Source organism: Lonchura striata, chromosome 18 (assembly GCF_050655825.1).
Source record: "Lonchura striata isolate lonStrDom1 chromosome 18, ASM5065582v1, whole genome shotgun sequence".
NCBI classification, from domain to species: domain Eukaryota; kingdom Metazoa; phylum Chordata; class Aves; order Passeriformes; family Estrildidae; genus Lonchura; species Lonchura striata.
Genome location: NC_140720.1, coordinates 7,735,754 through 7,761,685, shown reverse-complemented (window position 1 = coordinate 7,761,685; position 25,932 = coordinate 7,735,754). Strand labels below are relative to the sequence as shown.

Genomic DNA, 25,932 nt, shown 5'->3' with positions numbered 1-25,932 from the left:
CTCCCAAACAGTTGCTCTGCCCATGGGATAAAGAGGATTAAGTCTATATTTGTGCCACTGGTCTCATGTTACTCCTGATCCCTCCAGCTCTCAGGCAGACACACAGAGACTTGATTTCATCTTTGCAGCAAGAGCTTTATACAGAAGATGTACATAAGAAAATATACAATTCGATTTCTATATAGGAGGCAGAGGAGTTTTCATCCTCTTAAAGGTCATTTACACTGTTACAGAGGAATAAATAGACATATATTTATATAACTCTTTAGGATTAAAAAACATAGTTGAATTGCAACTGTGGAATTGAAATAGCTGTGACAATAAACCATAGTCATCCTGGTGTCCTGCTAGATCCTCTGGAGTGTGGGTGGGAAGGAGAGGAGGAGGGTGCCTGAGCCAACTGCACCACGCACACCTTCTCCTCTTGGACATTTTGGTGACCCCACAGAGTGGGAGGGAAATCCAGCCTTCAGATGGATCAGATTCCAGTTCCAGTTTTGGGTGTTCCCAGTACTGCTTCCCCTAAAGGACTTCTGGCCAATTTTGGGAGATTGCTGCCTCAGAGCCACTTGGTCACTGCTTCACCTGTTCCCTCAGCCCTGGCCTGCAGGGATCCCCTCTGTGGGTAGGCAGGGGAGTCTCTTTGCATGGGTTGAGACCAATTTTCCTTATCAAGCAGCTGGGGGAGGGATGCTCCTGCTTCCCCATTTGCTCCCTCTGCTCTGGAATGGGAGAGACAGCGGCCAGCTGGTTGACCAGGGATGTGGGTTATGTTTCTTCTGGGAAAGATGACTGTTCTACCAGCAGGATCTAGCCTAGCTTGTCTTAGTATGGGCATGCATAGTTTAGTTTTCAAAAAGGCCTCTTTTAAAATACATAGATGTCGGAAAAGACTGAGAAGGTGGATTCCATCCTTGTGATCAGCAGAGAAGCAGGGATTCAGAGGAGGCTGCAGGTGTTCATATATGTCAGGAGTATTTCCTGACAGGTAGGAGAAGCTCAAGGAAGGACTCGGAAGTCAGTAGTTTTCTGATGGCTGAAGTGACCGGTCACCAGGACGGGCCATGCTGGAGCCTGCTGGCATTAAAAAAGAGAGAAGGCCACACCTTTAAGGAGATTTTTCCAGCAGAGCAGTAAACTTGTAACATTTGCCTATTTTTAAATCAGTGGATGAAGCCCATGCTTGAAAGTGAAGAGTTTGAGCCAAGGAGCTGTTACAGCTGAGGAATGGGTTTGTCCTGTCCCTGAGCTCCTCTGCCAACTCTGGGTGACTCCTGGGGATCTTACCCAAAGTGCTGATGGGCAGGGAGCACTTTCTTGGCAAAGGGAGGAAACTCAGAGTGAAATTTTCAAGTGGACTATTTTGATGCCCTGATTCTGAAAATCCAGGGCAAGTATAGTCTTAGAAACGACCAAGCAGCTTTCCATCTTAAATATAGCCCGTGACCCAAGTCAGTCCTCATCCCTGAAATACAGACCTCTGTCTGTGACAGCTGCCTGGCTCTCAAGGGATGCATGATGAAGTCAGAGGTACTTTCATAAAATTCATGCTCACCACACTGGAGTGGGTTTGTGTAGCTGCATTTTGGCACTGACACCTGAAGGCACTGAGCTTTATCTTCTGCAAGACTAGAATAAATAGTTCCCTATTTCATTAGCACTTGTAAACTTGTTTGAGGGAGCTGGATGGAAAGTGCTACAGAAAAAAAACAGGTCATGGTTTTCTTACTTTCACCATGGAGGAGTGAACTGGGATCAAGTTTAGGCAGGGAAAGACAATTAAGAAGGGTCAGACCTGTAAATAAACTAAGTTTGAGTACTGTGGTTTAGAAAACTGAAGTTTTTCCGTGCTTAGTGCAGAACTTTTCCTGCCCTGTATGGAATGACTGGTATTTCCATCTCTAATCCATAAAACCTTCTGGCACTACAAGAGAAATAATCACTTGAGAAAGGCGCAGAGCAGCTGGCAGAATCCCTGACATTTTGGTCATAAATTTCCTTTCTCCACCCTGATGTGCATATCCTTAGTGAAGTGGGGATCAAAAGGCCATAACACGGCACAATGCCCACCTCTTTCCATACAATGCAGTGCAGGATCACTGCACTTGGCTTAACAAATGAGCAAAGGTCCCTTCCCCAAGACCTTACAAACTTCCAGGCTCATTCAAAGTTCTCTGGAATCCCAGGCCTATTTCTGGGATGGCAAAAAGTAAAACGCTTGGGGTGGAGTGATGACAATTGTGGCTTTTTTGCTCCTCTGCAGGCTGAACTTAATACCCCTTGGTAGTTTCCAGCTGTGGAAGGTGTCTGTGTGATCAGTTTTCATAGTTGGTGTTGGTTTTGGTAGCTGTTAGCAAAAGTTCATTGCTGGAGGGGAAGGCAGCCTGGTCTCTGAATCACCTCCTGGCTAAGGACACCTTACCCAAAGAATATTTGCTGTCTTGAACCTCCCTCCTCTGGGATACTTATTTGAAGACAACAGCCGTTGTTTTTAAATGTTTAATTGTTTTTAATTGTTTTTAAAGACCCGACTGTCTTGGAGGGAATTGTAATTGTGGAAAAGCAGCTGGGTCAAGAGCTGCTCCTTATGAAAGGTAACTTTCATGGGCAGTCTGGGGCCAGACTTCCCAGCAATGCCCTGCCCTGGATTTCACATCAGACCTGGAGGACCTTTATAGGGCAAAGGGCTGAGCATCTCCAGTTGATTAGAAAAGTAAGGTTTGTGTGGTCCCAGCTCAGGGTAGGAGTCAGCTAAACACGCCTTTGTTTTGATATATAGTGTCTATCCCTTTTGCATAACAATTACACCTTGACTTGAAATGGGGCTTTGGTGTTAGGACAGGTATGTGTCACCACAGTGCCTGAAGCGTGACTGAGGCTTAAACCCTGAAGGTTTTGAAGTAATTCTGTGTGTATTTTCAGGATCCTTACTTCTCTATTTCATATTCACTTGCATGTTTTGTCCTTAATTCCTGCCCCAGGCCTCTCTTTAGCCCTATATTTTTTCACAGAGTTGATCCTATCCCTGATGCTACAGGCAGGTTCTCTGCTATGGGAGCTCGTGCAGCCAGGAGATGGTGCAGCTCTTAGCACAGACATCTGTGGCTGGATGGATAGCTGCTGTAGGCCAAACCCTGGTGGCATTTAAGACTGGTGCCACAAAAGGTGCAGGGGCTTCTGGTGCAACTAAAGGGGAACCATCTTACGTGTTTAATGGCGGCTCCCCTTCCTGGACCTCTTGGTGGGCAGCTTGCAGGAGCGGAGGGCCGGGGTGTCCCTGATGGGCTGTCCCCGGTACTGGGCTGGCGTGGAGCAGCTGTCCTCAGCACGGGTGCGGTTCCCTTTCAGCCACCTGTGACACAGGGAGGAAGGAAGGGAGGAACTTGAGAAAGGGGCAAACCACGGGCATCAGAGAGAGCTGCCAGCTGTGCCCGCCGTGTCCTGGCGCAGGCTGGGCTGCGGCGGTGCCGTACTTGCGCAGAGGTGCCAGCTGGCAGCTGCAGTGCCAGGGGTTTCGGGAGATTGTCAGCGTCTCCATCTTGTCAAAAGGGAAGTTTCGGGGCAGTTGGGTGAGCCGGTTGTTCTCCACGTGGGCGGTTTTCAGCGCGGTCACGCCGGCGAACGCGTTGTCTGCAAACTGAAGCACAAAGGTTTCTGGTGAGGAACGTGGAGGTGGGGAATGGGGACTCCTAACCTGAGCTCCTCTGTTCCAGACTTTGAGTGTCATAAGAACAAGGCACTGGGACGTGTTGCCTAGAGAAGTGTCGGAATCCGTGCTATTGATGATTCTGAGATTGTAGAAAGTCTCTGTCTTTGAGCCCTGTAGCCAAAGCAGAAGCCATAATTGGTCTGTGCTGGTTTCCAGGTTGTTTATTCTGTTTATCTCTCACATGTTCTGCTGCCCTGCCCAGCTCTGTCCTGCAGGGCAGCGTGTGGGGCTCTGCCCTCAGTGGGATGTGACAAACATTCAATACCAGAAACTCCCTGGGCTGGATTTACAATAATGTGCCAATATCTGTCACCTATGTTGGACAGTGTGTCCCCAGCCTGAACCAACAGAAAAATGCCAACACCACAGTGAAACATGGAGGGCATGAAGAGGGATAAAAAGGACAAGGCACACCAAATTTCCTCCATCTTGTCCCCTTTGGACCCCTAATCTAGAATCCTAAAATTTTACTTTTGCACCTGTGCCACACTTAATTATTACTTATATCAAACACTCAGAGCTTGTAATTTATCCTGTAAGATTGAAAACTCTTTTCCATGGCCAGAGATCACAGCCAGTGTCTCTGGGGGCTCTGTCCAGGGGGGTTCCTGACCCCTGCCAGGGTTCCAGACCTGCCAGGGCAGACAGAGGGATGTCCTGTACTCCCACAGAGAAGTTGCGAATGTGCTGTGCCTGGAAGCGTTCAAGGCCAGGTTGGACAGAACTTGGAGCAACCTGGTGTCCTTGCCCATGTCAGGGGCTTTTGGAAAGAGATGATCTTTAATGCCCCTTCCAGCCCAGGTTATTCTATCATTCTATGAAGCATGGAGAGAGCAAGTGAAGAAGCTGTGAACAGGGATTTGGCTTGCTGGACACTGTATACTTGAGAGGCAGCAGACTGGTGGGCTCGTGGTTGATGGAGTGTCCTACAAGGAGAGATATGTCCCAAATCCATGTGGGATTGTCTTTGCAGCCCCATCCCTAAATAAATTGAAGTCTGGCAACCCTTTTTATTTTTGAGCCATACTTCTCCATTCTAAATGAAGATATATTCTCATCTATTCCTTTCTAAGGCTGGAAATCCTCCCAAGGCCTGTTGCCTTGCCTGGAGCGACTGAAGGAGGAGTGTTTGTGGCCTCTGAAGGGGCTGTAGACTTTGGCAGTGCCTGGGGGCTCTGAGTGGAAATTTACACTTGGCATTTGAGCAATGCAGAAATACAGGCAGGTTTCCAGCACCTCAGCCTCCTCCATTTTTTCTCATTTCCAGTGGGTTTTTTTCACAAGGGATGCTGTAAAATTTGTGCTTTCTTGGTTGATAGAGAGGCTTTAAGGTAGAGTCTCCCTTAAGAAAGCTGTCAAAAAGCAAGAGAGGCTGTAGAGCTGACTTTGCAGCCCTCTCCTCTCTTCCCTGAGGCCTCATCCCTGATGTTTTTCAGCCCATGGTTATTCAAGTTGGAAAGTTGTTGAAAGCAAACCCCTGAACAGGAACTTCCATGGCAGTGGCAGACAGGAGAGGGGCTCCCTGACAAAGCACAAAGCTCTTCTTAGCTATGACAAACCATTTCTCCTCCCTCTCAATGTGGGGGGGAAGTTTTCTCTAAAGGTTGGAGAGGACACTTGCTAGGTCTTCCCAAAGCCCCAGGACCTGTGCTCCCATTTCTGAAAAGAACCTTGCACTTCTCATGGACCATCAGGGCGTGTTCATGCTCCCTAAACTGAAAAGCTTGACGGAGGAAATGCACTATTTTAAGCCATGAACTTTTGTCATCTCCCAAATTAAGCATTGCTGGATGGGGTTAGAGCATAGCCAGATCCTTGTAGCTGTTGGACAGTCAGTATTGGTCTTCTCCTTCCAAAAGTGAGCTAACCCCAGGAGGTTGGACTGTGCTGATAGTGGAGCTGCTCTGAGGGATGCTGGCACGCCGTGCAGAGGGCTGGGAAGGCTGGACAGTGGTGTTACTGTCTCAGCTGCTCATTCCTCTCCCAGCCCCATGAGAAGAGTTCACATCTGCTGCTAACAGCTACAGAGCCGCCTGCCAGACCGTGTCTTTGGGAAGAAAAGGGTGATTTTTATCCCTCATTTAGATGGAGGTTTACTGCTGTTGAGTTATTTTATGCTGAATACACAGATGGGGGTGCTTGTCTCATGTTGAGGTACAAGGAGGGTCCTGGCCTGTGCAGCACAGCCCTGTGGGGTCTGGTGTGGGTCTGTGATGCTGGGGGGGAATGGGAGCTCCAGCTTTTGCTCAGGCTCTCCCTTTTGCTCAGCTGTAATTTAGGCTGGAGTAGAATTGCGTGGGTTTACACTTGGTCAGCTCAAAAATCTTGCAGGCATGCAGGGAAGAGCTAAGGACAGCATGTTTGTGGAGGAGAAAGGGCTACAGTAAAGATGCCAGCAGTACCTAGAGCATTTGGTGGTGATTCCCTGGATCGTGTGGCCTCTGTGATTAGATGTCTCTTAGCAGTGCAAAGTTCACACGTGGGCTGTTTGGGTATGAGGCCTTTGAAGATTTGAAGGGAAAATTAGATGGAAGCTTTGTATTTGCAAGCTCTAAAGTTGCACCCCTATTAGTGCTGATCCCATAAACTGATGTCCTGTTGGGCTGCTGGGGAGGAAAGGAGGCACTGGCTGCACAAGAGCCTTTTATGTTCCTACTTACAGGTGGTCACTGTAAAAAAAAATCCTTTTTGCTGGCTAGAATTGTTAACCATTGGTTCTTGGTCAAACCAAGGATGCTTGTTTCCCTGGAACATCCCAAACTCTAATTTCTTCAACATGTAACTTGGAAACTCTGATATCTCTAGCTGGTACAACATTAGACTGCAATATTTGATTGAAAGTGCCTTAGAACTGAGTCTACAAAAGTGCTGTAACAGAACATTTAAGATCTTGCCTAGTGAGGTAAATGAATCCTTTTCAAGTGTTGAGTTTGCTCAGTCTCATACTGGAGAGGTTAATGATCAGAGTGGACAAGGCAAATAAATACTTAAATACTGAATAAATACTTAAATACTGAAGTTACTACTGAACTGGTTTAGTTAGTGTTGTTCTGCACCTGAACAAGCTGTAATTCCAGTTTTTGAGCTTTTTTGGATTCTATCTCCCTTTGAAAACTCTGTGGTTTTTTTGCATTTCTTGTAGCTTGCATGTGATCTGCTCATCACTGTGAGACTGAGTTGTGAAGAAATTCTCTTTTTCATCCCATCTTCCTGCATGTGGTGGGTGTTGCTTTGCCGTGCAGTCCCACCCTGCCTCACCTGAAAGCTCTTTGGTTTTCCTGGCAAAGCATCATCCCAGGGAGATCTGTTCTGCTCTGCCTGCACCACCCTGTCTTTCCAGCCCTGGGGGACTCACCCGGGACATCAGGCTGCATCAGGATGCTGTGCTGGCTTCTGCAGCACTGCCTGGCTTTTCAAAGTGATTCCCTGAGTGTGATACTCCTGACTGTGGATCCTGCTTTCTCACAGAAAAAGGAGGGGGTTGTTTTGCCCTTCAGGATACCTGAATGTCCCTCCTCCCCTCCAGTGGGAACAGGGCTCCTTTGTAAGATGCTGGGAGAGTTCCTTTTGAGAGAGCATCAATAAACAAACCTTTCTTTGTAACGTGTCAGGTTGGGAGGCACTGGGGAGGTGAAGGTCTGTACCTCTACCTGTCTGCAAGGCAGGGGGAAGAAACCAGGACTGTTCACAGCCCCTCCAAGGAGCCTCCCTCCCCTGATCTACAGCAGGTACCTGGGCTGAGCACAGGAGGCAGAGCAGTTCAGCTCTGCAAGGTGGAAGTGCGCTCCACCATGAGGGACGTGCTCACCTCTCATCCCTCACCTTGTTTCTGTGAGTATGGAAGGTTCCTATTTGTCCTGGAGCATCCCAGATACCTTTCTCGGTGTCTGGTGTCGCCTCCAGTCTGGGAGGGAATGCACTGCCTTGCATCCATCCAGAGGGCCTAATCAGTTCCAGATAACTTGGTTTTGCATAAATAACAGAGGGGTGGGGTGTGCTCTCTCATCCCTCGCTTGAGCCACATCAGGGTGTAGTCAGTGCCTTGCTGCCTGCAGAGCCTACAGATCTGCATCTCCCCTCTCCTCTGTAAGGGAGGATCAGCAAACCAAGGGCTTAGTAAAGGGGAAGAAAAGCAAGCCCCATGCTTCTGATCTGGAGCAAGTGGAAGGAGAAGAGACTCACCTTCTTCAGTTTCATGTTGTCCAGGTGGAGTGTCTGCAGGTATCGCCCAAAGGACTGGAAGGCGTTGTCAGGGATGACCTCAATTGGGTTGTGAGAAAGTTTGAGTTCCTCCAGCACTCTCAGCTTACTCATTGCATTCACAGGGTAGCTGCTCAGCTGGTTCTTGTCCAGGTGGAGGACAGCAAGGTTTTCTACATCCTCCATGGCCCCAGGTAGGAGGTTGGTGAGGGAGTTATCGGAGAGGAAGAGCCAGCGCAGATCTTTAGCCCCATTGAAGACCCCTGGTTTCAGCTCCTGGATTTTATTGCTGCCCAAGTGCAGGATGAAGAGGTTGACAAGAGGGGAGAGGAGCCCTTTGGGTAGGTCTGGGATCTTATTCTTGTCCAGGTACAGGTAGGTGAGATCAGAGAGATCATCAAAGGCTCCTGGCTTTATGACACTGATCTGATTGTCAGTGAGGTAGAGGTAGACCAGGCTCTTGAGCCCCCGGAAGGCTCCGGTGGAGATCTCCTTAATGCGAGAGCTCTGGAGGTGCAGGGACACCAGCTTCTTCATGTCACGGAAGCCGTTGGTGGGCAGGATGGGGAAGTTGTTCCTCTGCAGGTTGAGCAGCCGCGTCTGCTCGGGCACTTTGGGGATCTTCTTCAGCCCCACGTTGTCACAGATGACGTGCTGCAGGTCTCCGCCGTGGCAGTGGCAGCTGGGGGGACATGCCTGCATGGTGGAGACGAGACATGCCAGCAGGCTGAGGACAGTGAGGAGGAAGCCTGACCCATTCATGGTCAGATCTGGAATTAAGTGTGGTGGGAAGAGAAGCGGGAGGAGGAGAGTGACGGGTGGGAGAGAGAGAGAGAGAGTAACCGGGTTTGCAGCATACTGAACACAGCCCTATTTATAATGTTATTAAAAAGCAAAATCCCTTCCCACAAACCACAGGCAGCAGCCAGTTGGAAACAACTGGCTTTGGGAACTTACTGTGAGCTTAACCCCTTGGCACCAGGCAGAGGAGTGTCCATGGCCCTGCTGCTGAGCCATGTGCAGAGGCAGTTTTCATCTCTGGAGGAAAATAGGAGGCAAATACTCAGGAAGAACCAATGCAGACCTGCTCTGTGGAGAACCTCCCTGGTCCCTGCTGAGCAGGGCCCAGATTCATCTGCAGGGGGGGAAACAGCCTGGTTTGGTTAAACAGCATAGCAGGGAGCACTGCTGAGCTCCACAGCCACCTCCTGCTGCAGCTTCCAGCAGGATCTGGGTTCTGTTTAGCCTCAGCTGATTTGGGGAGAAGCGCCTGGTCCTGTTCTCACAGAGGAAGGTTCCTGGTGGCGGGGTGGGGTGCCTTTTTTCACTGATTCAAGAGGAGTTTGCCTAAACAGGGATTGGAGAAGGTGGGAGCTCTATGGGGTCATGCCAAAGGCCAGCAGCGCAGCAGTTGCTCTTGCAATGCAAAATTTTGGTTGAACACTTCCAGATCTAGGCTGCATTGAAGAGCTGGCCAAGAAAGGGAGTGCAAAAACAGTCTTAGCTTCTACTGTGTCTTTTCTTTTGAAGAGTTGAGGATAATATGCATGGTCAGGACATCTGGTGCCTTCCAACAAGGGATGGGGCAGGGATGTGGTGGGCTAGGCAGTGGTGTGGAGGTTGGTGGCAGTGCCTGTGGCTCTCGAGGCAGAGTTGTGGAAAGGGAAAAGTGTTGGTAAAGGGATGGAGAGCTAGCAAGACAAAAGAATCACTGCTGGAACTGGGAGTGGCATCTGCCTTGGCTCCTGTCTTAGGGTAGCAGTGGCAAAGGTGAATTAACACCACAAGGGATGTCCCCTGCTCTCCCAATTAAGAAGGCTAAAGCAAAGCAGTTAAAAGCCCCAGCGCCTACTTCTGTGAGTGTGAAGAGAGAGATCCAGGGGTTGCAGGGTGGGGTTTGGAATTGGAACATTTTGAACTGATTTCCAGCCAGTTCCTGGCTGCAGCAAACAGCTGAGAGCCGAGCATATAACTGTGAGCTTGTTGAGATTTCTGCTCCTGAGGCTGGCTGCGCAGCCCCAGTGGAACCCGTGCAGAGGCGAGACGGGCTCAAGAAAGGGAGGAAATCCAAGGGCTGACTTAGGACACAGAGTGGCTCATTCAGTGGGATTCCTGGGTTTTTCCATTGTTGCAGTGAGGAATCAGCCGGCGCCGCCGCGCGTGCTCGGGACTGTGTTATTCAAAGGGCCTGGCAGCCCTGCTCTGGGCAGCAGCTGCCAGTCTGGGCAGTGTTTGCACTGCAGGACTAATTTGGGGCAGAAAGGAGGCTTCTGGGGTGGGAATGTGGTTCTGGTGAGCCTGTGGCCAAACAATGATGTCATGTGGGACCTTGGTGCAAACCAGGCCATGTCAGGCTTTCAGTGTTTGTCAGCCCTGGGGTGTGCTGCCATGGAGCAGCTCACCTCAGCAGCAGAGCTTCTCACCTCTGGAGAGGTGCTCTGACCTTGAGAGCTCCATGCTCCTGCTGGAGGACCTTCTGGGTACTGTGGGATTTAAAACTCTTTGATCAAAACAATGGTATTTTGGCTTATGCCTGGTTCAGTAGGCACCACAATGGTCATGCACATGCTTTTCTCTCTGGAGAAGCTCATTGAGTGCCTTGGTCAGGATGTTTGAGACAGAGAAGCAAGAGACAGACAGAACCTTCCGTGTTTTCCTTGTGTTTTCCTTCTTTGCCTCTTTAGTTTGCTGTTCTGTGATTCTGACAGTGCCCCTGAGTGTGCACTGCTCATAAATCTCAGGCAGGGAGCTGGGGGAATGATTGGAAAAGACAAAAAAATTACCTTTGAATCATCATCTTCTATCTATTAATTGATTTTATCATTTTCTCTCTGAGCAGGTTCAACCACTTTAATTTTCACTGTAATACTTCGATTAACAATTCCTGCAGTTATGTTATTCTGTGCAAAAGCAACTGGTGGGTGATATTTAAAACCCTGCCTGTTTCTGCTGGACACTGAATCTGGGGACTGAATCTGTGCTCCTTCACTGAGAGTCTGGCACTTGGATTTCCCATCCCCTTGCAAAAAAAAAAAAAGTCATCTAACAGCTTACTGCTTCTGCAGAGATTTTGGCCAGTGTGGGTCAGGTTGGAACAAAAAGCTGGTGAGGACCTTGCAAACCCCATCCATAAATACATCCTGCCCCTCTGTATTTCTGGAACAAGACTCTTTTCAATGGTTAAACTGCTCAAACCTCCTTCTCTTTCTTCCTCTCAGGATAAAATTCACTTTCTTCCACCCTTTATCTGTTTGCTGGCTGAAATTGCAGATTTGGGGGGACGGAGACACTCTCTCCCTGCAGGGATGGGTGTGCTGTGGACACTGTGGACTTCACTGTGGACACCAGTGAAGTGTAGCTTCCATGTGAAAATGCTGGGCTATAGCTGCCACCATGCTGGTGTGAGGTGGGAAGCTGTCCCTGCTTCAGCACTCCTGCCAGTCCTGATCCTGAACTATAGTTTAGGTGGATGCCAGGTTATTACTGGTGCAACAGTGGAGTAGCAAGAGGGAAAAGGTGTCTGTTCCTCAGATCCATTTCTCCAGACTCAAATGGTGAATAAAAGGAAGTTCTTTCCTTTAGTATTTTTTGATTTCCATGCCTCGGCAAGCGCATTCCTGTGGTGGGAGCTGTTTGGCATCTGCCACAGCTGGCACCTCTCCCCTGGCTCCAGGCTGTTTGTGTTTTGAGCTGCTCACTGGACGGCTCTGCTCTTCCCACACCGGGTTTTGCAGCCCTCAACTGGCCAGCAAATGTCCAGCCATCCTCAAAAGCCAGCCTGGGTCCCACTCGTGGGTGGTTTGCAGTCTGCAGGTGACAATGGGGCAGTGTTGGTGTCCCCATGGCCAGCTCCTGCCTCACACATCCCCTGGGACCAGCACTGCAAGGACATTGAGGCAGGATTATCCTGCCACCTCTGTTTCTTAATTGATTAACAGTTCTGCAAACATTCCTGGTGATTTGCAGATGCTGGACTCCCCTTCTCTCCTCTTTTGAGGCATTGTGGGCTAAGCAAATAGAGTTTTTGAAGCAGTATAAATATAGATTTGGGGTGTTTCTTTGATGCTGCAGGTCTGACCTAGTTTGGTACAACACTGGAGATGGTTTAATCTTTATTTTTATATGTATGAACAGTTCTGGCATAGCAAGACAGCTCCATAGTTAATTGTCCATTGCTCTTTTAAGCCTGATTCTGTAGCTTTTGGGGCTCCAGATCTGGTTTCCTGTGACAATGCAGACTTGCAATCACCTTCTGGGAGTGGCACCAGTGTGGCTGGCCTTGGGGTGCAGCCCTCCTCATTTTGGCTGAAGCTGGGGCTCAGGCAGTTCTGGGGGTGTCCTGGAGTGTCCCAGCTCTTGTGGAGCTGAGCCCCTGGGTGCTGGGCTGGGAGAAGGTGCAAGTTCAGCAGTGTCCCATGGATTTGTCCCAAGGGTGGAGTACACTCCACACAGTGTTTGAGGAGCTGTGGTGGTGGGCAAAGGGGAGTCCCTGAGGCTTTCCTGGGTTCCCCTCTCTTCCAGGCAGCTCCTGTCCCAGCAGTAGCATCCAGGGCTCTGAGTTCAGACCTGAATTGCCATTTTTATTTTAAATACTTGAAGAGTCCCTATACTGCAGTGTGAGGGCTGCTTGTTGAGCTGGAGGAGGTGATGGTGGGTCTACCTCCTTCCTTCTGATGGTTTTCTTCCACTGTAACATGGCCTCCACCCATTGATCTGCTGCCAGTTTGGCTTCCCATTGATGTCCACCCACCCTTCCCTTCTGCTGATTCCAGCAGCTGCTGGATGAGGCTCTTGGCCTCTCCAGTGAAGCTCACCCAGCCCTTACAGCCTCTCCCAGCCCTGCTGTGTCCACCCTGCAAGGCACCAGATGTTCCCTAGCATCTCCCTGCTCTGGCCAGGGCTCTTGTCCTGGTTTGCAGAGCCTTCTCCCCTTGTGGAGCACCACTGATCCATGCAAGGCTTCTGACTTTCCCAAATGTTCCCCCGCCATTAGTTCCCTCTGTTCTCAAAATGGAAAATGTGGTGACAACATTTCTGCTTGTCCTTGGCCTCCTCGTCCCACCCCACCTTGTTTTGGGGAGGACCTGATGAGTAGCTGGTTTCTGTAGCTGTGGAAATGGGCTGTGAGAACATTTAAAATGCCTCATGGATGCAACATGATTCCAGACTTCCAGCCATGTGTTTGGTCGGAGCTGAGCTCTCCAAATCCATAAAACCTCCAAAACCTTTGCTCCTAGATTTTTGCTGAATTTCCTTCTCCAATAGCTTTCAGCATCCCGATGCCCCCAAACCATTGGTTTTCTACCTTCACGTGACACTTTCTACATTTCCTCTCACTTTTTGAATTTAATTTCACTTTTCCCAAATGCATTGGCATCAGCAATAGGGATGATGGAGTTAATTGCACGGCAAAGACCTTTTATGGCACTGTGGATAAACCAGTGACTGCCCATATCTTTGCTGGTTGCCACTGGGCAGCACTTCTGCACTGCTGGCAGGAAGGGGGAAACACTTCCAAGCCTCAAGTCTTCTGCTTGGCCTGGAGAGAAGAGAGGAGCTTTAACTCAAGAGCACGAGGAGCAGCCTGTCCTCACTGGGCAGTCACAGGAGATTCATTCCCAGTCTCAGCCTGGGCACTCTGGGTTGTCCTTTTGGTCTCCTCCTGAGGCAAAGCCATTGCATGCCACAGCACAAAGAAGGTGCTTTGGGCACCTAATATTTCTGGGCTCTCTTTTAAGCCCCATCCAAACTGGGACTCTCTGACAGCTCTCTTGGTGGAGAGATGTCAACAGGGTGGTCACCCTTGGAGATTTTTGCTGCAAGACCTGCTTGTTTGTGTCCTGATGTTTTTGACACAAAGATGGTACTGTTGCTGGGGAAGGAAATGAGATCTCAATGTGCACAGGCTGGATGCGATCAGAAGTTGTTTTTTTGCAGCAGCAAAGTTGACCTGAAGGTTCAGGAATATTCCAATATGATTTGGGATAGTGGGATATCTCTAAAGCAAGGAGATGCGTGTCCCCAGGGGACAGAAACGTTTAGAGTGATCTTGGCAGTGAGCAGGGGAAATGGCAGTGAGTGAGGCAAGGTTCTTGCTCAGTTAAGAATGATTTGGAGCTGGCTGTGATGGGAAGGAATGGGGTTGACTCAGGTGGAGATATCCAAGACAGACACAGTCAGCACGGGTTTAGGGATAATGAGATCCTTCCAGCATGTTACACTGAGAGGGGTTCAAAGGGCTCTTCGAGGTGCCTGCACACACCTCTTGGGTTGCCAGTCTGCTTGCTGTTGTTCATGTATGCCCTCTTTGAAGTCTGAAAATCCCTATTATTTCACAGTCAATTTGCTGCTGTTTTTCCAAGGCCAATATTGTCTCCAGCAAAGCTCTATTTCTGTCGGCTTTAGTCTGTCAGTTCAAGCCCTGCCATCATCATGGCAGCATGGCACAACTGGAGGGTGGTGACGGGGAGTGCGAAGATCCTCCCTGAGCAGTGCTCAGGTCCAGGCTAGGGTGTCCTCCAAGGAACTCAGGCTTTTCTGCAGCCCTGACCTTCTGCTCCAGTCCCACCCAGTATAACCCACTTGGGTGCTGGTGGTTAAAGCCCCAGCCTTTTCATGACAGCCGTTCAGCAGCAGATGAATGTGGAGGACACTGGGTGTTTTTATTGCTGTCGAATGCCAGGGAAAACCAAGAAGCAGAGGGCTGATGTGGCTTCTTCCAAGTTACACAGTAAATAAGCAGCACAGTTGGGAAAAACCCAGGGTCTTCAGAGTCCCCACAGTCCGCACCAGATCAGCCTGCCTCCCAAATGTTTACTAAAGAGACTGGAGTCTGATTGTTTTTACTTTATTTTTAATTTTTAGACGCTTCCCTCTTCAGGCTGTTTGCCTGTTCCACAGTGACCAGTATTTAAACAGCACTAGCAGGAAATGTTTGGGAAATGTGTTTTAAAAAACACAGTTCTGCTAAGATGTTCTTTTTATTCCTGGTTTATACAGAGGCTTGGGATTCACAAAGAATGAATCTCTTGTTGGTAGGAGCAAGTAAGGCAGCAGTTTGTTTTGGAGCTGTCTTTGTCATCACTGAGGGTGGGACTGATCGGGGTGTTGGGGGGTCACTTGTGGTCCTACAGTAAAAAAGGGCTTTGTGGTCAATTATATTTTGTATTCTTGTAGCTCCTCTTGAAGCCAAAGGTCCAAGTTGGAATCTTTGCCTCTGGAAAGCTCTGCTTTGACACCACATACAGCTCCAGTGGAAATTATGGAGCTGATGCTGAAATTATTGGGTGAGGTTTTCTGGACTGAATTACACCAGATGACAAGGCTGAATGATGTTAAGTGTCCCCTTGGGTCATGATGGCTAGGAATCTTCATGGATATCTCCAAGTTTAAATTAGTGTGTGGAGTTTCATGGAAGTGTTGTTTTGCCTGCTGCTGACAATGGCCATGTGGGATGGTCCACGTGTCAGAAAAAGGTTGGGAAGACAGCTGTGCTGTCACAAGTATTTGCTTCATCCCTTGCCTCCATCCCAGGAATACAGCTGTGGATAAGCATCCTAAGAGGGGGATAACATCTTGGAGAAATCTGGAGCACATCCTGGTATCTGGCTACAGAGTGATGTGCTGGTGCAGGCAAGGGAAGGCAGTAGTTAGATGAGAGGCTGGTTCAGACCTGTGTTGTCCTCTGAACCAGCTGGGAAGCCCATTTCTGAGGGTATGAGGGTGTTTATGGGGACAAGCCACAGGCCAAGGCATCAATAGCTGGTGTTTGGGGTCTAGGGCACAGTGCTAGGCATGTGGAGGAGCCTGGTGAGCCACAGCACCCACAGCACCATCCTGCCAGGGAGCTGCCTACTCCTGCATCCAATTAAACTGCTGGAGCGACCTGGAGAGGCAGCAAGGATTGACTCAGGGCTTGGCTGGGATCCTGGGACCCACACTGCAATTCATCCAGCAGAGTAAAACAAAAAAAAAAACAAAGGCACTGGGATTTTTAATAAGTGTTTAAGGTCTTGGATTTGGGTCTGGTCAGTCATTTGATGCAGCCACAGGACTCGTATTAGTGGGTGGGAGAGAAATCCAGTCTGAGCATGAGACTCTGTGGGTTTGCACCCAGCTGGGAAGTTGTCCTTGTGTCTGGGAGCAGAAGTCTATTCACAGTTGCTCCTTGGGGGCTGCCAGGCTCCAAGCAGAGCAGTTTGCACCAGATGGTGCCTGCAGCATCCTGGAGAAGTTCTTCTCCAGATTCCTGGGTAGAAGCAGGCTCCAGCTTGGATTCATGCTGACCCTGGTGCAGTCAACAAGAGCATCAGCCGTTGTGACAGACTGTGCCCAACATGAGATCCTCCAGCAGCTCCAAGCAGGGGAAAGAGCCAAGTGCTCCAGTGTTATTACATGCTGTTGTACCCCATACCAGTGTTGTGTTCAGCTCATTCACAATATTTTCATCCTTGTTCACATGCTGCATCATAGTCCTTTGCCAAGCTCCACATTAATTTGGGGCACAGTGCCTGGAGTTGGGTGAACACCGTGCCCAGCCCATGCCCATGTAGGCACACCTGGGAAGGAACTGATCAGATCTGGGTGCCAGGGCAATCTGGGGGTCAGAGCTGCTCACGTGTCAGTCTGGAGAACTGCAGGAGAAATGAGGAAATACTTCCCACATCAGCCCTTTCACAGCCATGCTCTCCCAGCAAAGCAGCCACAGTTGACATTACTGGGATGGCATTACTCTGAGTGGGCCAGAGACACCAGAGCAGTGCTCCAGCAGCTCCCACTGCTGAAACACAGCTCCCAGGAGCTAGAGATGTAGCAGCAATCCCAGCGATGGTGCTGTTGGTGCAGCTCAGAGCTGCCCAGGGCACCTCCTGTGCAGCTCCTGCTGCCTCAGCCTGGCCACTGAGCTGGGCATAAAGCACTGGAATTTTCCTCTGAGGAGAAGTGACCTTCAGCTGAGGTGGCTCAGAGCCTGCCATCGGGATTAGCTGTGAAGGAGGTTTAGCAGCAAGAAGCTTTTGTACTGCTGTGAGGCTCTGGGTCTGTAAGGGCAGCTGTGCCAAGTGTTGAGCAGCCTCGTGATGCCCTTACAAGGATTACAGGGGCTGATGTCTGCAAAAGGATCTGCAGCAAGCAGCCATGCTGCAGGACACGCTGTCTCCCACACAGGTCTGCTGCTGGCTCCAGGGTTTTCCCAAAGTGTTGTCCTGTTCTCTGAGTTGCTAGAGATGCAAGGTGAACTCAGTACCCTGGCTGCAAGGGCACCAAGGCAAAGTCGGTGTCTGGCAGAGGTGGTACAGGACAGGGCTTGGAGAAGCAAGGGTTGAAAAAGAGGATGGCAAGCCCTGGAGTCCTCCAAGAACAGCAGTTAGGGTGTCAAAAGTGCATGACACCCCAGGTGTTGTGGGTGATGTGGGAAACAGGGACATTTCTGTCTCTCAGGATTTTTCATAGAGGTGCACAGAGAGAAAGAAAGAGAAAACAATTTATATTTCTGCTCCTCATTTTTCTCATGTGGAACGTGCTTGGAGAATTGTTTACCTGGGGTGATTGCTTGGTTGGATTCTGGTGAGGATTGTTTGAGCCTGGTGGCCAATCCAACCCACCTGGAGCTGGGCTCTCAGAGAGGGGCACGAGTTGGGAGTGAGTTAGATTTGGTAGTTAGAGAAAGTAGGTTTGTAGTTTTAGTATCTTCCTTTATATAGTATATTAATGTATTATAGCACAGTTATAATAAAGAAATCATTCAGCCTTCTGAACTGAGTCAGACATCATCATTTCTTCCCACTGGGTTCGCCTGCATTGACAATATGATGGGGTCAGGAGCACTGTGAGGGAGATGAAGGCTGTGTCAGGCAGGTGCAGAGATGCTCTAGCTCCTGTTTGTCCAAGACTCTCTGGAGAAGTGTCTGGAGGGCCCCATCCACAGCCAGCAGGGCAGGACTGCCTGTCACCTGAGTGGCTTGGGAGAACATCCTCCTCACACCCCACTCTCCCCTGCAGTCATGACCAGTTTGTCATTCCTGTGTCTGAAGCTGTGTGGTCCTCTTTCCCCTTGAGACACATTTCCTCTCCTGTGCTTGCAGGTTGCCTATGGGACCACAGAAAACAGCCCTGTCACCTTCATGGGGTTCCCCAATGACAACATGGACCAGAAAACCGAGACAGTGGGATACATCTTTCCCCACACAGAGGTGACCATGACCTTTCCCATGTGCTCCAGGTGCTCAGCAGACCTCACTCCATCCTCCCTGTCTGGGGCTGATGTCCAACTAAGCCCTTCTTCTCTTCTAGGCAAAAATTGAGGATCCAGAAACAGGGCAGTGTGTGCCTCTGAACGCTCCAGGGGAGCTTCAGATCCGTGGCTACTGCGTCATGCTGGGCTACTGGAATGACGCTGCCAAGACAAGTGAAGTGGTCACTGCTGAGAGGTGGTACAAGACAGGGTGAGTCTCAGAGCTTCTCCCAGATGGTCCCACAGGGTGGCACCGGGTGAGGAGGCATGGGTGTGTATAGGAGTGCTTGGCTGGGATTTCCAAAGTAGAGAAAACTGTCCCAGTTTATCCCTCTGATCTCTCTGTGACACTTCAGAACTGCTTTTAGCAGAGAGACCTCGGTGCTGAGTGTCCCTGCAGAGGGGGATTGTCACTGGCCACTTGTGCATGGAGGGATTGTGGGGGTACAGGGCAGGGCCAGGCATTGCCTCCCCCCTAAATCCTGGTGCTTGTGTGGTGTGGATGCTGCCAGTTTCTGTACGAGGAGCTCTTTGATCTCTTCCATGTGCTCAGGTGGCATCTCAGCCATTATCCTCTGACACCACCCTGGCTGGGTGGGAGCATCAGCCATGCTTCCAGCCAGCTGGGACAGTACTAGAAGGGTGCTGTCATTGCAGGGACCTCGCCACCCTCAATGAGCATGGCTACTGCAGAATTATAGGGCGTTGCAAGGACATGATTATTCGGGGAGGAGAGAACATCTATCCATCAGAACTTGAGCAGTTCCTCCACACCCATCCCAAGGTTGAGGAGGTCCAGGTGAGTGGGAGGAGGTGGGGTGGGTGAGAATCTGTTTTTGGGAATCCTGTACATAAAGCTTCTGGAATTGCTGCTTGGAACCTGGTTGTCTTTCCCTGTTTTCAGCATCAAATTCTATGTAATATTGGTAAGCAAGGAGGAGGGACAGGCTGATGGGATGGAAGTGGCACGGGGCATATGGATTGTGGCAATCTCCTTGTGTTCCAGCTGCATGTCTGCAAAGTGCTTGTCATTCTTCAGTTTTAAACTGTCCACTTTCATAACTCCCTCTGACATTCTTACTCAGAAAGCAGTCTGGAAGGACAGTTTTTACTGATAATTGCTCAACTCTGACATCCAGGAAGAATCTTCCAACAAGCCCCTGGAGATGAGGAGTGAGACTGTTTCACTCCTTTGCAAGACAGCAAAGATTTCCAGGACTGAGCAGCTGTTCCCTGTCTGCTGGGATTGTTCTCCTTCAGGTTTTGTGCCAGACAAGTCTCCCCATAAATAAACTGCTTATTTAGTCAGAGTTCTGCCGGTGCCAGGCGAGCATCTCTCTTTGGAACAGTCCCAGTGCAGATGGGTTGCAAACCAGCCCTGTTTATGTGGTTTCTAGGGCTTTATGTCACTGCTCTGGACTCAAAAGGATCAACGTGTCTCTAGCAGTTGGAGATAGTGGTTCAAGGCAGGGAATGACAGTAGGATTCTTGTGGAATAGTGGGAGCAAACTTTGGAGAGAGCTCAGGCTTGGGAAGCTAATTTCCTGGTGTCACAGGCAGTGACCCACTAAGATCTGTGATTATAATCCTTTAATTCAACCTCATCCCTCCCCTGCCATTCCATCTGGAGATCCCGAGGCACTCGTGGCTTGTCTCCTTGTTGTTTGTGAAACCTCTTGCCCCTTTTTTTTTGGAATCAGAGGGATGATGACAGGTCCACGTTGCATCCACAATGCTCCAGCACCCTGTGGTATGGATCAGGGAACACACCACGGCCAGCACACAGACCCTGTGGGAGGCCAGGGACACCCCAAGGGTCACACTGTCCATCTGTCCTGACCAGGTGGTTGGTGTGAAGGATTCGAGGATGGGAGAAGAGATCTGTGCCTGCATCCGACTGCGGGCTGGGCAGGACTGCACCAAGGAAGAGATCAAAGCTTTCTGCAAAGGGAAGGTGGGTTCCCAGTCCTGTTTCCTTCCAGACCAGTACACCCAGTGGCTGCTGGGGACTGGTGGATGAAAGCCCATGGATTTAGAGCACTGGGGGACCCAGCCCTGGCAGTGCCATGCTGTTCCTTCAGCCCTAATTTTTCTCTTCCCAGATCTCGCATTTCAAGATCCCACGTTATGTTGTGTTTGTGAGCCAGTACCCACTCACTGTCTCAGGCAAGGTAAGAGGGGCTGGGGCAGGGCAGGAACCCTGGCATTCTGTCCCAGCTCTCTCTGAGTCTCTCTCCCTGCTCTCTGCCCTCTATTCCAGATTCAGAAATACAAGTTGAGAGAGCAGATGGAGAAGCACTTGCAGCTCTGAGATTGGGAAGGCAGAGCAAAAACCAGGACAAATCAACCCTATTTCAGTCAGCTCTGAGTCTGGTTTTCACCTGTTCCTTGGGCTATGCAATGGAGACTTTCCCTCCCTGACATCAGGCTGATGGCACTTTTAATCAATAAAACAAAGTGCCTTTTTTTTTTCCCAGTAGGACTTGTTTCTTTGCCAACAGAAATACTGTGGTGTGAGGAAGGGATGTTTATTTCTGGAATTCTGTCCAGTTACTGAAAGACCTTATGAAGGTTTAAAAATTTTGTGTGTCTCTGATCAGCTTGGCTGCAGCCATTTCACAGGAGTTGAACATATGCTGGTGGGTATTTTATGGACACAAATGCCCTAGCCTGGTTTCCTATCCCAACCTTGGATGTTGTGAGACTCCTGGATCATTTAGGAGTGACTGAACCCCTGAAATGAGGGCCAGGCACTTCAGAGAATGAGACTTTGCATTGGGGCTCTCTAGAACTGGCTAGAAAAGCTCATTCTGTTCCCATACCTCCCCCAGGTGCTTCCCAAAAAAAACCCCTTCTCCAAGATAGACACAGCTTTGTTTATTTTGTTGTTTTGGACAAGACAGTAAGGTTGTTGCAGAAATACCAAAATTCCTGTCCCAGAATTGGCAGTGTGAAGCAGAGCGTACCTGGGACAGCATTTTACGGGAGTTATTTGGTACCTCCCAACCATGAAACACTCCTGGGAGAGGAGGGATGGCAGAGCTCCTCTTTGCCAGCAGAAGTGTCCCACGCCAGCTGCAGTGTAGATAATGTTGTTGCCAGCTCTCGCTGACCTCCAGCTGTCTCCCTCCTGCTTCCTTTCCAAGCAGAGCTGAGGCTGGGCCCCCTCCATGCTTGGCTTCCTCTGGTGGGTGGAGGGCAGTGCAAGAGGAGAAAGAAGAAGTGTCAGCGAGGTCTCAATCCTTCATCTCACAGCTGGCTGTGGGCTCTACCCATGGAAGCAGACGGCGGGGCCAAGTCCCCTGTCCACGTCTGCACTCTGAAAGAACAAAACGTGGATGGTTTGTGTCAGTGTCGCTCCAGCAAGTTCCTCTCCTGTTCCCACACTGCATGTGGGGCTGGTTTCAGCACTGATCCTTCCTCATTTCACTCACGTCTCCTCCCTTCCCTGGTTATCTCTGTCACCTTCCTTCCCAAGGGAAGAACTGTTACCTGCATGGCAGCAGTTGTTGCCAGGGACCTTGGGGACACAAAAAGCCTCTGTGACTGATGTCTAGGGAAGGACTCTTTACCTCCTTTTGCTTCCCACAGCACAAACCCAGGTGCAGGGCAGGCCTGCAGCGAGTGGAGCTTCTGCTCTTCTCCGTGATGAGTACCTCCACCTTTGGCACAACCCCTGCTCTGCCCACAGGTGCCCCATGTGCTCGCTGTAGCTGGGGGGCAGTGGATAAGTAATGACAGTGACACCAGCCCTGGCTAGTGAGGACAGACACACTGCTAAGAAAACCAGTGGGTCGTGGTCACAGCCAGCACAGGGGGAACAGCCCCTGCCACCCCACTTCTGCTCCTGTTCTGGGAGTGGGGCAGCACCAAACATGGGTGTGAGCTCTGGCAGAGCCTGGTACCAAAGGAGCCTTCCCTACCCTCCCATGCCTTCCCCAGAGCATATCCAGCCCTCGCCAGCCTCCCGCGGTGCCCCCTGCCCCTTCCCAGCCCCTGAGATAATGCATCCCCGGCTGTAAATACTCACGGAAGAGGAAAAGCTGTCCGTTTTGTCTGCCAGTGCAGCCTCCATGCGTGCAGTGCTCCAGGCTCGCTCAATGGCTTCTGCCCTGCCCGTGCCCGAGTCCCACTCTTATAGTCCTCGCTGCCTGCTCGGAAACTCCCCGGAGAGGGAAGGTTACAACAGGGGTGGTTTACACCGAACTACGCGTTTCTGGCCTGGAAACGGGAATCTGCAGTCCCAGCCTTTGTCATGGGAATTTCGGAGTTCCTCGTGACTATGAACACAGACAACTACTAACGTCGGGGTTCGTCAGCTGCGGGTTTGCACAAAACTTGAGTGGGCACAGGCCACCTTCCTCCGCCGAAACTCCGGAAAACCCTTCCCGGGCCCGCCCGGTGCAGGCGGGGCCATGGCGGCGGCGCGGCGCTGCGCCCGGGGCCTGGCGGCGGCGGTGCCCGGCGGGGCCGGCCCGGGAGCGGCCCCGGCAGCGGCACCGGGAGCGGCACCGGGAGCGGCCCCGGGAGCGGCACCGGCAGCGGCACCGGGACCGGCCCCGGGACCGGCCCCGGCAGCGGCACCGGGAGCGGCCCCGGGAGCGGCACCGGGACCGGCCCCGGGAGCGGCACCGGCCCCGGGACCGGCCCCGGGAGCGGCACCGGGAGCGGCCCCGGGACCGGCCCCGGCAGCGGCACCGGGAGCGGCCGCCCCCGCCACAGCCGCGCTCTACGTGCACGTGAGCGGGGACACGGGGGGACCCGGGCTGTGAATGGGCGGGGAGGCACGGCCGTGCACACGTGGGGACACGCGTGGGGACACACTCGGGGTCCTGGGGGTGTACACCTTGGGGGGCTCGGGGTCTGCACAGGTGATGTGAATGCGGCTCCCTGGGGCTCGGGGTCTGCACAGGTGGATGTGAATGCGGCTCCCTGGGGCTCGGGGTCTGCACAGGTGATGTGAATGTGGCTCCTTGGGGCTCGCACACACGTACGGGCATGTGGGACCCCGGGGTTGTGCACACCGAGGAGAGCCCTGCGTGTACGGGGCTGGCCTGAACCGAGGGCTCCCCGAGCCGTGCACACGGACGGTCACACCTGCGGGTCGTTCGCCTTGCGGGGCAGGTGGGGGGCACTGCTGTCCATGCACTGGGCCGGGGGTGTCCCCCTCAGAGTGGAGTGGCTGGGGGTGAGGGCACGGCTGTCCCCCACACGCCGCATCCCGCAGTGGCCCTACTGCCGCAAGCGCTGCTCCTACTGCAGCTTCAACACGTACGTGGTGCCGGCGGCGGACGAGGCGGCCGTGCGCGCCTGCCTGGTGCGGGAGGCGCAGACCCTGCTCCGCCTCAGCCAGGTGCGCAGGTGGGTGCGCAGCGTGGGCTCCTGCGGAGTGCCGGCCCCTTCCGTGCCCACCTGAGGTTTCTAAGGTTCCCCACCCTCTGCCCTACAGCGTCACCTCCGTCTTCTTCGGCGGGGGCACCCCCAGCCTGGCCAGCCCCAGCACTGTGGCGGCGGTGTTGGAGGCTGTGGCGGGCGCTGCCCGCCTTCCTCCCGCGGCTGAGGTCACGCTGGAGGCCAACCCCAGCTCCACCAGCGCGTCTCACCTTGCCGGCTTCAGGGCGGCTGGGGTCAACCGCATCTCCATCGGCGTCCAGGTGAGAGGGGCTCTCCCCGCCGCAGCCCCCGCAGCCCCCCGTGAGCCCATGGGCACCGTGCTCCCTCCGCAGTCGCTGGATGACGCCGAGCTGAGGATGCTGGGCCGGGAGCACACGGCGGCGGAGGCACGGAAGGCTGTGGAAGCAGCGCGGGGGCTCTTTCCTGGCCGAACCTCCATCGACCTCCTGTTTGGGCTGCCGGGACAGAGCCGGGACGCCTGGGCCCACCGGCTGGAGGCGACCCTGGGGCTCTGTGACGACCACATCTCCCTGTACCAGCTGATGCTGGAGCGGGGCACGGCGCTGGCAGCGCAGGTCAGGAGTGGGGCGCTGCCTGCACCCCCCCAGGATCTGCTGGCTGACATGTACCAGACTGCCCGGAGTGTGCTGGTCGCCTCTGGCTTCCGCCATTACGAGGTCTCCAATTTTGCACGGAAGGTGGGATGTTCCCCCTGCTGTGACCCCCAATGTCATGCTGGTCCCCCAGCAGGCTCACCCTCACCCCAGGGCTCTCCCACAGGGCGCCCTCAGCACCCACAACCTCTCATACTGGCACGGTGACCAGTACATCGGTGTGGGGCCAGGTAAGGGGGTGATGGAGGGGCAGTGACGGGGGAGTGTGTGGCCATGTGCCCTGGGAACTCCTTGTCCCCTGCCTGGCTGCTGCAGGGGCACACGGGCGCTTCGTGCCGCGGGCTGAGGGCGGCCACAGCCGAGAAGCCCGTGTGCAGACCCTGGAGCCTGTCGCCTGGATGCGGGAGGTGCAGAGCCAGGGACACGGCACCAGGAGCCGGGCGGTGCTGAGCCCGCTGGAGCAGTGAGTACTGGGGTCCTTCCCTGTGCCCCGTCCCGGTCTGTGCTGCCTCACAGCTCTCCGTGTCCCCACAGGCTGGAGGAGCTGCTCTCCCTAGGACTGCGCACGGATGAAGGCATCACACACGAGGTGAGGAGCCACCTGTGGGGACACCCCGCATCGATCCGATGCTAGTCATGCTTTGGATTGGGTGGCACCTTAAAGCCCATCTCGTTTCACCTCCTGCCGTGGGCAGGGACACCTTCCACTAGACCAGGTTGCTCTGAGCCCTGTCAAACCTCGCCTTGAGCATTTCCAGGGATGTGGCATCCACAGCTTCTCGAGGCAACCTGTGTCAGGGCCTCAGCTCCCTCACAGAATTTCTTCTCAATATCTTATCCAAATCTGCCTTTTCCATCACCCCTTTTGCTGTCACTCCATTCCCTTCTCCAAAGCCGCTCTTCAGTTCTCCTGCAGCCCCTTTGGGTACTGGGTTGCTGATGCCCCATCACTAACATCCTTCTCTTGCCCTGGGCTCACAGCGCTGGGGGCACTTCTGCCCCCAGCTCAGCCTGCAGGCTGTGTTCGGGCAGCCGGGGGAGGCTCGGGCGCTGCAGCAGGAGGGCTGGCTTGTCCTGGACAGCGGGTGAGCCCCGGGGAGCTGCGGGCAGGGCCGGGGGTCTCCTGGGGCACCGGCTCTCACCAGCACCTCTTTCCCAGTGGCCTGCGGTGCACCTGGGCCGGCCTGGCCGTGCTGGACTCGCTGCTGCCCGACCTGCTCTTGCAGCTGCGGCGGGTGCTGGGCGCTGCCCAGCACCCACTGAGCGGGGGTCCAGCTGAGGAATGAACTGTGAGCAGCCGTAACGGATAATAACAGATAATAAACTGAAACAGAGATTTTGGGAGTTCACTTAAGTTAACAAAATAAATTAAGCACTTATATTCTAGCTTGTAGAGTTATGTCTTGAATTTTAACCTTTTAATTAAGAAACATCTGCCAAGGTACAAAAGGGCATAAGAAAATGCACATTTCTGAAGCTTGCATAAAGAACAACACCAAAAAAGACTGAAGATACAAAGAACCCAGATAAAGAGTCTCCTCTGTCCCTAAGCCTACCGAGACTGACAGATGGTACTCCCATAAGCACCAAAGGACCGAAAGTGCATGTGCAAAGGAGAAAAGTTTAAAAGTTCAACCGTGAGGAAGACCACAATCTTCAGCCTCAAGAGACCACCACAGCAAACCACGCCAGAAGGGCGTGGACCTATTTAGCATGAGAGGCGAGGACAGGCGGGTCCAGGGGTTGAATCTGCATGGAAAGGTTGTGTAATGTATTGCATATAG

At 52.2% G+C, this 25,932-nt stretch overlaps 3 protein-coding genes and 1 long non-coding RNA gene across 5 annotated transcripts in view; 2 read left to right on the top strand and 2 right to left on the bottom strand.

Annotated features, from left to right (window-relative positions):
• The window catches only part of ACSF2 (acyl-CoA synthetase family member 2), a 36,901-nt gene extending 16,285 nt beyond the window's left edge, over positions 1-20,616 (top strand). Inside the window, exons 11-16 of the mRNA XM_021554988.4 lie at positions 17,992-18,099; positions 18,200-18,351; positions 18,798-18,939; positions 19,984-20,094; positions 20,243-20,311; positions 20,401-20,616. Of these exons, the coding sequence (XP_021410663.2) occupies positions 17,992-18,099; positions 18,200-18,351; positions 18,798-18,939; positions 19,984-20,094; positions 20,243-20,311; positions 20,401-20,451 (633 nt within the window). The 3' untranslated portion in view covers positions 20,452-20,616. The remainder of the gene's footprint in view (positions 1-17,991; positions 18,100-18,199; positions 18,352-18,797; positions 18,940-19,983; positions 20,095-20,242; positions 20,312-20,400) is intronic.
• Positions 115-8,742, bottom strand: CHAD (chondroadherin). Of its 2 annotated transcripts, none has more exons than XM_085556834.1 (4): positions 7,892-8,742; positions 3,474-3,637; positions 3,207-3,352; positions 115-1,077 (listed from the first exon to the last, which is right to left on the bottom strand). In XM_085556834.1, the coding sequence occupies exons 1-3, from the start codon at positions 8,669-8,671 to the stop codon at positions 3,211-3,213; spliced, it is 1,086 nt and encodes a 361-aa protein (XP_085412960.1). In that variant the 5' UTR covers positions 8,672-8,742; the 3' UTR covers positions 115-1,077; positions 3,207-3,210. The 2 variants fall into 2 exon arrangements, with proteins under 2 accessions (XP_085412960.1, XP_021410566.1); XM_021554891.3 differs by having other exon boundaries at positions 115-1,074; positions 7,892-8,741.
• A 386-nt stretch (positions 20,617-21,002) lies between the features above and the next one.
• On the bottom strand, positions 21,003-22,526 carry LOC110484391 (uncharacterized). Its single transcript, XR_002467739.4, has 2 exons — positions 22,171-22,526; positions 21,003-21,459 (listed from the first exon to the last, which is right to left on the bottom strand). It is a non-coding gene; the product is annotated as an uncharacterized LOC110484391 (long non-coding RNA).
• Positions 22,527-22,555: 29 nt separating this feature from the next.
• On the top strand, positions 22,556-25,534 carry RSAD1 (radical S-adenosyl methionine domain containing 1). Its single transcript, XM_021555545.3, has 10 exons — positions 22,556-22,613; positions 22,719-22,879; positions 23,368-23,501; positions 23,590-23,794; positions 23,867-24,232; positions 24,315-24,378; positions 24,464-24,611; positions 24,683-24,737; positions 25,130-25,233; positions 25,308-25,534. The coding sequence occupies exons 1-10, from the start codon at positions 22,556-22,558 to the stop codon at positions 25,432-25,434; spliced, it is 1,422 nt and encodes a 473-aa protein (XP_021411220.3). The 3' UTR covers positions 25,435-25,534.
• Positions 25,535-25,932: the final 398 nt, after the last annotated feature.